The 12,185-nt window shown below is 38.1% G+C and overlaps 1 protein-coding gene across 1 annotated transcript in view; it reads left to right on the forward strand.

Annotated features, from left to right (window-relative positions):
• plxna1a (plexin A1a) overlaps positions 1-12,185 on the forward strand; it is a 311,729-nt gene that overhangs the window by 65,306 nt on the left and 234,238 nt on the right. Inside the window, exon 3 of the mRNA XM_066698365.1 lies at positions 1,936-2,118. Within this exon, the coding sequence (XP_066554462.1) occupies positions 1,936-2,118 (183 nt within the window). The remainder of the gene's footprint in view (positions 1-1,935; positions 2,119-12,185) is intronic.

A 12,185-nucleotide genomic window follows, 5' to 3' on the forward strand; every position in this document is an offset into this window, starting at 1 on the left:
CACTTGGCTCACTTCAGGTTTATTATTTTTATTTCTATTATTAATAAACAGTGGTAGAATTATCCCACTGAGCAAGAGCAAGAAGAAAAACCCAAATGTGTTGTGATGGTCTGAATGAGTGATTCTGGTTTTGTTCAGCTATGCACGTAGTTCTTGGTTTATACAATTTTTAGAAAACAATGCCCCTGGTTGTATATTCCTTAATTTTACATGTGGTTTATTTTAAATATACATGTATGACAATATTTGCAGTTAAAGGTAACCCCCAAGAGTATCAACTTCAGTAATTTTCCCTACATTTTTAATACCTTATTTTTCTCATGAATGACTGACCAGTTCATTTGTTTATGCAAGATTTCCAGCCTAGATACTAGCAAATCTTAATGATGAATACATATTTTCCTCATTAAGATACTAGAAAAAAAAAGTTTTTGGTCTAGTAAGTGGACATTATTAAACTGTTGAAATTCATAGTTCAGCTAAGTGATCTACGATCTGATGTTGCTGGATGCTTTCTTAGATGTCCTGTAGTGTTTTAAATCCAGTTTTGCCTTTGTCTTGAGTTGAACCTCGGGCCTTTAGACTCTAATGAAGAAGAAGAACTGTGTATAACCTCAGTTCTCAGAGCACCCCCCCTCCCCGAGTATATTGATAGAAGCAACTGAAGAGCGGTCACAGTCCTGTTTAAGTTTTACCAGAAATCTGCTGCTTGTTCTATTTCAAGCCCCTCCACCAGTTTAGAGGTAGAAAAGGACATTGACTCCCCATGTTGGGAGATTGTGTTCTCTTGTTTTTAAAAGCCGCCTCATTATGTCAGAGCTCTCCTCCCAGCTTGATACCACGAGCTCTGCTCTGGCCACACGCTGGCTGAAATATGATTGTCATCAGTAAGCAATGGCGGCTGTGTGTGTGAAAGGGGGTGGAGGTAGAGGACGCTCCTTGTAACCACTAATGAGGGCCGTCTGTTGCCCAGCACGGGGGACGTCTTAGGGGGAAGACACCTGTAATTGCGGTCACCTTTTGGCAGAAGGCAAGCATTTTAAACCTGGACCCTTTGAAGACTATTTTTTATTACCCTGATATAAGGCCATGGCAGCAACATCAGAGGCCCTTGTTAAAGGAGTATTTACTTTAAATGAGCTCTAGTAAACTAGAAAGCTTATGATTTTTTTTTTTTTTCTAGTCAACGATCTGTTCCTCCATATTGTTACTTAAACTAGTTAATCATATATTGCTTGGTTTTGCATGTGTATCTTTATATCTGTTTTAATTCAATGCTTTGCATCCTGCCTACATTTTTAGAATATTTATTTTTATAATTAATCTCTAGCATAACAAAACAAGAAAAACCTGTCACCAGCTTGAATTTAACAGGCATTTTGTCTGTGCTTGCTGCTGTCTTGCAAATAACTAGAGCCTGCCTTTGTTTTGCCGTGAGCAATGTGAACGAAGCACATCTTTGTTTGTTTTTTTCCCCCTGCAATGTAACTAGCTCTCGTTGAATTATTGTGAACTCCCCTCTGTTACACATCCAAATCAAATTCCTCTTCTCTCTCAAAGGCCCATAATGTGCATTTGGAGAAACGGAGATATTTACCAAGACCAAATTGTCTTTTTTTTGGTGATTGATTAGCCAATATTGTAGTAATGCATCTTATCCTAATGAATTAGCTTGATTCCCCTACAATTAATTAGCGCTGTCTCCAATTTCAGGAGAGAATCACGATGCTAATCCAGGTGCCAGTTATTATCTCCTTGTTACATATGTATGTGTGCGAATCGTTATCGACTGGCACGTGTACATATATGCATATCAGAGATACATAAATTAATGCCTTTTCTTGGCAATATTGAGCTGTGAACATTGTTAATGATATGTAAATCTGTGGCACATCATTTATGCACAAAATTTTTTTTCTCTCCCTTTATTCGCAGCCATTACAGATTGACGACAATTTCTGTGGGCAGGATTTTAATCAGCCACTGGGTGGGACAACCACCATTGAAGGAATACCCTTGTTTATTGACAAAGATGATGGAATGACTTCTGTTGCAGCCTATGACTACAGAGGAAACACAGTGGCATTTACTGGGACAAGGAGTGGCAAAATAAAGAAGGTGAGTCTGCCTTTTGATTGGCTGTATCCTAAAAAGGCTGGGGCAATGGTTTGTCTCTCCACTATTGACATACTGTTTTCCATCAGCTGGTGCATTGATTTAACTGGTGTTATGAAAGAGTAAAAATGTATTTAACAGAGAGATGTGCATTGCCGATCAGTATTTCCGATTTTAATGATTATAATTATATTGACTTCATGCATACATTGGCTCAAAATTATGTCTAATCTCTCTTCCCTTCAGTGTTGATTAGTAGCGCTTGAAGTCAAAAACCAATCGCTTGAACCCCTCCCACCCCCCAGAAGCGCTTTAAGTCCATTGAAAAGTTTAAAATGGAGATGAGAACACCTGATTTATGATGTGAAAAGTTTCCATAGGGGGCAAGGCAATGACACTGTCAATTGAGTGATGTTTGGAAGCAAGTGATGCTCTATGGTAAACATCCTCACACAGCTTGACTATGGATAATGATATTGATGCCTCACCCCAGCCTTCCTATAATCTTGTATCATGCGTTCACCAGCAGGCTCATTTCAGCCTTGCTTGCCTTTTCAAAGGACTTTGAGATGTGCTATGGAGACGTCAATTTCCGGTCCCGAACTTGCTTACTGTATTAATGGGTCTCTGAACCAGCTGCTTATTATACGAAACTTATTATAATAGTTTGTGATACAAATTTAACAAAGCTCAAGATACATGGGTTATAATTTTATGTAGATCTGTCTGACAGCGTCTGGTACTTATTCTACCTTTTAAATAATAACTACTGGCTTAAACCATGGGTTTGGATGGTGCAAAGATCGGCTTTTGATGTTGATTTAAAATGGGTAGACTTGGCCTTTCCTGTCTTGGGTTAGAGTTTCAAGCTGAGGCTGAGGAACCAGAAAACCACAGAGCTTGTTAGTGTTTATTCGGCAATGAATTCACTTATTTTCTAACTGAAACCTCTTTTGACCCATTTATGTTAATATTTGTGAAATGGAGCTTGTGCCCTAGGTATACTTTGCGCCTTTTGCACTCCAGACACCTTTTGATTATGACAGGTTTGTGCTGAAGGGAGCAACTAGTGAGCAATTCCTTTGGAAATAAATATTTTAGATATGTGCAGTCAGAACCTGCATTTCTAACAGTGCTTTCCATGTTGAATTCAGCATTCAACGTGCGTAAAGCCATTTGAGACTCAGAGTGGTACAGCCATAAGAAGTAGGAATAGTTGCTGAGGTAGTTGAGGTTTTCTTAAAAGACTTGGGATTGTCCAAACGTGTCACGGCTGTAAGCTCTGCATGTGGAATGTCTTGTCAACGGGATTCGGCTACATTGTGCGAAGGCCCTAATTAGTGCATTTTCAAATTAAAAATGACTGTTGCAAATTAGGATTCGTATTAAAAAGGCTTCCGATTCCATCTTAAGTTAGTGGTGACAGGCGTGGGCTGGCAACTTGTCGTGGATCATGCTTCATTTTTGCTTCCTCTACTGACAGCGCAGTAAATCACTCCACGAGACTTTGGAGTGCCGTAACTCAAGCTGTGACGGAATGGGGGGTGGGTTAGAAGGAAACTGATTTGTGGCTTCCAAAACCTCTTTCGATATCGGCCACTAACGGTCATGAATCGTCTGGCCTGTCATTGGGATGCACACGTGTTTAGAGTGGTAGGGCATCCTAAAGTAGGCATGACAAAGACTGAGCAGTTACTAAACATCATACTTTGTTGATGCTTGATTCATGCATTTTGACTGTTTTTTGTGGGAGGATTTTCCTATTAAAATGGAAAATTATAATTGAATTCAAGTTAGTTAATGCCAGCATTTCCTGGAAAGGCATTTGTGCTGTGCTGTCATTTTATTGGGTTACATTGCAATGTAACGAGTGTGGTTTACATATTCCTGCCCCCCTCTAATCAACTTTGATTTGAAACCTAGTCGGTTAGACCTTGAGGCACAACCTGACCCAGGCTTTTAACGTTGTGCTAACGCTGCAGGCAGTTACGGGGGGAGAAAAAAACAAAAAATAAATCAATAACTGATTTTGAAGTGACATGATGATTTGGCATTACATTTCACTTAGTGTCTGCCTTTTTAGGTTTTGCTTTCCCCCCTCTTTTCCTTTCCTTGCAGTGGGTAGTTTGAAACTGTATGTTTTAATATGAGACCAACGTTGAGGGTGAATCCACTGAATGGATTCTTTGCATTCATGGAGTTAGAGTATGCTCTTTTTTTATGTTCACCTCTCCAGCTTTCACATTAAATCTTCAAGTAAAGCAAATATTACAAGGATTTTTAACTGATTTCCAAATTTAGATTTAACAATCAATCATCATGAGTGTGTGATTCTGGTATTGGGTAGTATATTACCTGTTTAATTTATATCAGCCTCTTTTCATTGGACTTTGTTTAACGCTACCCTATTGATATTGAGCTTTCAGTGTAAATTGTAGCTCATTGTAATTCTTTAAGTCTATTGCAAGGTAAAATGCTTTTATTGATTTATCTTTATGAATATATAATCATGGTGTAAATCTTTTCTAATGTATAGCTTAAATGTTGCTTAAAATAAATTAAAAAAAAAAAAAAAAAAAACATTAGAGCATTTCCTCAGAAATAAATGTGCTTCTCATCTGTCATAATGTGACAACGCAATCGAAAAATATCCCTTGAATGTCCTGATGAAAGCAAACCTTCAGATGTTTTCCCCAGACATCATTGGTGAATGGAGTCTGGGATACAGACTACTCCAGGGAAATGGCTGGAAAAGTAGATCTGAGGGTCTCTGGGGAATCTTCCTGGAAAGTTAATATAACTTCACAATGAGTCCCATAGCAGGCAGGAGATGAGCTTCCCGATGAGCCTGGTTGCTTGTTTGTTGAAAGCAAAGACTACCGAAAGCAGCCTTGTTACAACTGGTTATTAAACAATATGAACTCCCTACTCCACTGCTCGACCTACTTTGCACCCTTCTGGAATCAAGTTGTGGGAAACCCGCCTGAATATCTGTACTTCCAATCAATTCTGATTATAACAATGAAACCAATATTGAATGTAAAACAGTATACATATGATATAATATCTTGGGGATCTTTTTCCATATTTGTTTGGCAAATTGTGCATGCTTTTGATCATGATGCCAGTGTATGATTGGTTGATTTCTTGTGGTGTATCGTACCAGACCTTTTACAGAACAGTCCATAATCGCCCTGCACTAGTTGGAACCCTTTTGTTCTTTACAGCTTCCTTATGATCCCAGATAGCCTCATGGGGTTCATACTTGGACTTTGGGGTGGTAGTTCCAGTAATTTACAGACTCCCATCCATTTTCTTTGGTGTCAAATAGTGCTTAACTGTCTGAAATAATGATATTTTTCTGTTTCGTTTTTTGGTCATAACCATTTTAATTAAAAATAAAAAAATAGAAAATTCATTAAAAAGTAATAGTTGAGTTGAAACTATTTCACCATAATGGGTTCTCAGTCTCACTCTATACTCTGAAACTATCACCCCTGACTCTCTCTGTCCGGCTATTAAAGAATGGGATACAGAAGCCGGAAGGGGAGAATGCCATCTTTGATATGTGATAGTTTCAGGGGAAGAAGTGTTGCCAGGGGGGCTCTCTACTAAATATTCCCCTTCTGCCTCTGACTTTCCAGTGCGAGTCGCAGGGGAAGGAAGAAAAAATTTCTTTACAACCATTACTTGCTCACAAAGCCATTCAACTGATAATTATGTATGAGCCAGGGTGATGATTTTGTAACAATCACAATAACGGTAGTAATAACGGCAACAATAATTCAGTTTTTTGCGGCTGGGGATTGGGTCTTATCTTGTCTAGACATCTCATAGAACCTTACAATAAAGTATAGTCCTAAGTCAACAACAAGTAAATGCACTCTTCACAACAGTAACTTGCTTTATCTGATCAGATGGAGCCCAGTCTCCCCAAAGTCATTCTGTGGTGTAAAATGACTCCTGACCGTGTAGACTGTTTAGCTGCTTCACAGGGACATCATTAAATCAACTGGATTTCTTTATTATTATTTATATATTATTCGTTTTCAGTCATGCTTTCTATTGCAGTATTAACAAAGGTCATAGTAATAGCCTGACAGTGGTCATTGTGCTGTCAAAGGCACAATTTGCTGTTTGTCTGAATATACAGCAATGTCTGACATTCCAGATTTTGACTTCACCTTCTGCTTTATAGGTATATTTAGAGTTAAGGTTATTTTATAGGAATTCAATTGAAACATCTCATTTGCAGGAAAGAAAAATTTATCCAAATAACTTTTCTAACAGATTGAGTGCTCGGCAAGGCTCTCCTACCCTGATTCCAAACAGCACCTGTCTTAAATGATCAATTTTGGGAACTTCTAATTCAGATCCATTAAGCAGATGTTTGGTAAATTACATACTTTAGAGATCTTTTGGAGCAAACCCTGAAATACTCTCCAGGCACCCAGTTAAGTCAGTCATTTGTTTCCTTAACTGAACAGTGACTTAATTCATTGATCAGGACCTAATGTGTTCGGAAATTGGAGATTTAAGGTGAACTATTAAATTGAATGGGGATTCTCCGGGACCAAGGACCTGGCTGGAGTCTAATTTAGCACTGGTATCTAATATTTCAGCTTTGACACAGAAAATCTGCAACCTCCTGTAACCACCTTGTCTGGGTGGAACGGTGGTACATGAAGCAGAAATAAGGATTGTATTGAAGTGTTGCATTACTTCAACAATACAGACCGAGCGTGCATACTGTAAACATGGGAAGGTAATACAAATATTTTAGTGACGAGCAGAGAAACCATTACTGCTGCCAAAAGCCTAATCTCTGGCAGGGGAGCAGCCCTCTTGAGTGGAGTTTCTGAAGACTGATCACAGACTAATGGAGACTACTGGCCTCTTGTACTAAATCTTCACTGTGCAAACACACTCAGACGGCCAACTGTGGAAGTTGTTTGCACTGTTGTTAAAAGCAAACATGGTATTGTCATTAACAGCCTCAACAAGTATCGGGAGTTTATCAAAAAAGCATTTGCACTTGTACGCAGGGAACCTACACTCCACATTGCAAGGCTTGAGCTCCTGCTAAACTTCAGTTCAGGCTGTGATCGGTATGCGCAATGACCGTAATGTGCAGTTTAAATTTCACCACACGTTGCAGGTGGACGGCTTGTTTAATCAACGCTAGGCTTTAAATTCCAGACAGTACTGTACTGGCCACACTCTGACGCGGAGATTGAAATCCATGTGAAAGTACAGCAATTAGCCATATGCTGGAATGCGTGTATTCTCCTCTGTGCAGAAAAATCTTGTTGCATTCATGGTAAAACAGCATTGCAGTTCATATACTGAGGGAATTGTTAACTGCAGCAGTTTATCTCACGGTGCTACTCTCAGGGAAAGTTTGTCTGCAGTGCTCAGCAGGTCACCTTGGTCTGTGCTTCCTTCATGACAGGTTTCTAAGCTCAGTCGCCTAGTGCCTCAGGAGTGTTCCCAAAATGATTTGCTGCATATAAAACTTGTCTGCATGTACTCCATAACTTCTGCAGTATAGATTTCCACCCTACCCCAACATAACTACAATCTAAGTACTATAGATTTAATAATCAAAAACCTTGTCAAAACCTTATCAATCAGTGCATGTATGTGATCAGTAGAATTGTAACACAGTGTTCTGCACATTGATATCATTGTTTAGATTATGTGAATAATTTTGAATATTTTGATATATATACAGTATATTGCCTGTTACTTCTAGAAAATGGCAATATATGTTTTAGGCCATATTGCCCACCCCTATTATCTAATACATGTCTATTTGTCAGATTTTCTCAAATAAAATTATAAGAATTAATATTATTGTCATGTTTTTCCAAAATCCATATTTCTGAAAATGTAATGAAATATTATATGGATATTATATATTAAATAGCATGTATAACAGAATATGTATTTTTCTAGCCGTTTTCAGTAAATTATTTACATTTGTCTAGATTTTTGCTTCATTAAAACCTTTAAACTCATGAAATGGCAATCATCTTTTCTTGTTCTTTCTTTTAATAAACAAACCCTACTTATGACGACTGCCTAGGAACTCTCAAATCTAATGTAAAGGGCAAACTAGGACTACCTAATTGTGCACTAACCTGAGAATGCCTTTCTGTGAAGTCTGAGTTAGTTTGCATTTTGAAAATGTGGTCCCTTAAACGCTTAGTAAATCCAGTGTTTGACTGGAATGTGAACTTGTCCAAAGTGTTTTATAGTTTGTGTGTGTGGTGTGTGCTAATCCTTGGACTCTTGCAATATCAGCTCTTTGTGCGGAGAGTAACAAGTGCTGGTGCTCACATAGGATGCTTCGTGCCTCTTAACCACAGATGCAGCTGGGAGACAGGAGTCAAATCCCCACCTGATCCGAGAGACAACTGTCTAATCAACTTGCAAAACAACTGTTTGCAAATTCTAGCCGCAGCTTTATTTCCAGCTAGCTTGTAGCGTGAGGAGAGCGTGGCAGCTGTATGAATCCTCAGCTGTTGTTTTGCCTTAGACGTTTGGTCTGCCACAGTTCATAGACTAATTTAGTGTATCTATATGCTTGTTTTGACTTACACTCTTACTATTATGGGTTTGAGTTTGAAAGGTTTATGAAAATAATTTCATACTTTTCATTTTCTCGTTTGTATAATCAAATTTCCTGAAATTATCCACTGTCCATTGGAGTAGACATAATTTATCAATTATTTCTACTGAAAACCATAAAGACTCCAACTGATTGTACTGTTTTAAGAAGGGGAGTGTGTGAGCTTTTGCCTGCCTCTCCTTAGAAACCAAAAGAAGGATGTGTCTACAACTGTATCTCTATAGTGCTGTTGCTCAACTGTGATGCAAGGATTACATCTGCATTAGTGAAATAGGTGCTTATGGCGTTTGTTTCAGATACACCATAGTGAATATTGAATTGTGATTAGTTACATCTGGTTATAATGTTACATGAAGCACACAACCTATTAATAGATTCTGCTTTGCTGAGCTGATATTTGTTTTCAGTGAACATACACAAAAAATCCAGCAGGTAAATGGGCATAAAACTCTTATTAAAAAATCTGAATAACTGATGCCAGCAGTTGTCCCTAACATTGTGAACTAGCCTGTTTTGCAGGTGAAGTTTTTTGTTTAGTAAAGGGCATAGACATGACCACATCAGCACTAATGTGTGTGATATAGAGCTGAGGTTGAAAATCAGAGAAAAAAACAGGAAGCAGAAATAAATAGTCCCTCCTAAGCACAATAAGTTAAGAGAAAAAGATTTTGGGGGAAATAAAAATTGTGAATTTTAATTATTTTTAGAAACCTATACATTGGACCTTTTTAATAGCCAAGGAAACTCACCTTGGGATGGTGGAGACACAGACGCTAGGAGGTCAGTGAGAAATTAAATGTTGACTGTCAGTGACATCCACTAGCTAGAGGACATTCCTGTTTTAGCGAGTCTAAATCGCAAGAAAGGTGCCGTGATATTACTATGCAAGGAAATATGAAAATTTGTGCCAGTGGGAGGAATACATCTTCCTCTGAAGTCGTCATAAGGTCAAGGCGGAAGTGGGGGAAATACTGAAATGCAAGCATACATGTTTTGGGTAACTTGCTAGAACAGATCTCCTTTCCCCTTATTGGCAGTCTGCTGGCAATCTGTAATGAACAGTAATTCCCTCTGTATTTGGTATTGTATTAAACCTTGGTGTTAATAGAAATTCAAGAATTCTGATTTAATCTGCCATGAATTGTAGGGAAATGTTTCAATTTCCGTATTGTTTTCTTTTTATCAGGTTCCTCTATCTTGTGAAGCTATCCAAGTGGAATTTCGAACACTTGGTCTCAAAGTGTCTGTGAAATGTGAAATCCACAAACTACATTTACCAAGATTCAAAAGATTTTCCTTTAGGGATGGGGTGGGAGACATTGTACAGGACAGTCTAGGGTTCACTGTCAGAAACACTCAGATGTGACCATGCTTCATGTATTTATTTTCACTTAATTTCATGCAATGAATAAATATACTTTTTAAACTAAATTACTTTTTTTCTCTGCCCACGTGAGGATATTATGCTGTTTTGTTGTGATTTTGATCTCCTAGGGTTCACAAGAGGATAAAGAGATGCCTGTTTTTATTGCCATACTACTTACTGTAGCTTTGTCATTGCTGTCTGGGAGTTGTGTGGGAGGCTTTGTGAACAGTGTTTATTATGCTTTGTGGATTTTAAAATGAGGAGGTTTTGGAATTTGGAGCTAACTGTGGTAAAGCGCAATATCATTGGAGGGATCTTGATTTTTTTTTATACTGCATATTTTTCTGATCACTTTTTTTTTTTTGTTGTCGAAGTGCAGAGTAACTGAATTGCTTTCAGTTAGCACTGCAAATGACACTGATAAACTTCAATGACGCTTCGCTCTTTGCCTGCTGTGTAATTTTAAGAGGCACATGAAGTATAGCACCATAAAATAAGTTACGTTAAGGAGTCACATGATTTAATAGGACATTGTGTACACAAGATCAACAGAATCCTAAAATACAATAGCCAATAATTGTCATTGTTGTAAATTAGTTTTACCCCTGGAAAACAGTGAGTATTCAAACAGATGTACTCAATTCCTTTTACAGAATCCATTGCTGCTTAACAAAAGATATGCCTTTATGCAGTTAAGGGGTGAGATGAAGATGCTAATTCTAATTCATCCCAACTTCTCGTTATAGAAATAATGTTACTTTGATTCGTAAGTTAGAGCGCCTCAGCGTCATTTTTGAAAAGCAAAGTGTTGACTTTGTGTTTTTATCCATAAGTCTATTGATTTTAAATCCTCTCTACCCTCCCTACTGTTATTGCTGCTTTTTACAATTGAATTGAAGTGCTTTGCTGGTAAAGTTGTCACTGTTTTTCCATATGTCAGTAAGTTGTAAATGCTTTCAATTTGTAACCTCTTACCACAACAGTGTACTATTAAAATTGCCTAGGCCATAGTGTTAACAATAACCGTTTGTTACAGAAAAGAAATCTGTACTGCATTTCAGTGTTTTGCAGGGATCTGTTTCCGAGTTTTAATACACTTAACTGGATGCTGTCAAGACTAGAGTGCCATCACAGCCTGGTCTATTTTTAGATTTGTGCATTGTTTATCAGTTAAGATTTTATTGAGTCATTTTAATTTTCTAAAACCTACTTACACTATCACTAACTCTCCTGTACTAATCTCAATGATGTACAGAGAACAGTGTCTAAAATGTCTTGGTAGCTGTGCATGTGTTTCACAGTTAAGAACACAGGTAATATTATAAACAAGAGGAGGCTGTTTGGCATATTTATCAGTCTTGGTTGCCAGCACCTTGTTGAACAAAATCCCCTTCAGGCGTATTTTAAACCCTCAAAGAATCCACTTCAGCAATGGCTGTGTAACTTGACGAATGCATAGATAATATAGAAAGACTTTGCCCAAAGAAAATAAACATCTGCTTTGATAAGTGCATAAGTACCAAACTATATATATATATATATATATAATATATATATATATACACTCACCTAAAGGATTATTAGGAACACCTGTTCAATTTCTCATTAATGCAATTATCTAACCAACCAATCACATGGCAGTTGCTTCAATGCATTTAGGGGTGTGGTCCTGGTCAAGACAATCTCCTGAACTCCAAACTGAATGTCTGAATGGGAAAGAAAGGTGATTTAAGCAATTTTGAGCGTGGCATGGTTGTTGGTGCCAGACGGGCCGGTCTGAGTATTTCACAATCTGCTCAGTTACTGGGATTTTCACGTACAACCATTTCTAGGGTTTACAAAGAATGGTGTGAAAAGGGAAAAACATCCAGTATGCGGCAGTCCTGTGGGCGAAAATGCCTTGTTGATGCTAGAGGTCAGAGGAGAATGGGCCGACTGATTCAAGCTGATAGAAGAGCAACTTTGACTGAAATAACCACTCGTTACAACCGAGGTATGCAGCAAAGCATTTGTGAAGCCACAACACGTACAACCTTGAGGCGGATGGGCTACAACAGCAGAAGACCCCAC

Source organism: Amia ocellicauda, chromosome 3 (genome assembly GCF_036373705.1).
Source record: "Amia ocellicauda isolate fAmiCal2 chromosome 3, fAmiCal2.hap1, whole genome shotgun sequence".
Taxonomy (NCBI): domain Eukaryota; kingdom Metazoa; phylum Chordata; class Actinopteri; order Amiiformes; family Amiidae; genus Amia; species Amia ocellicauda.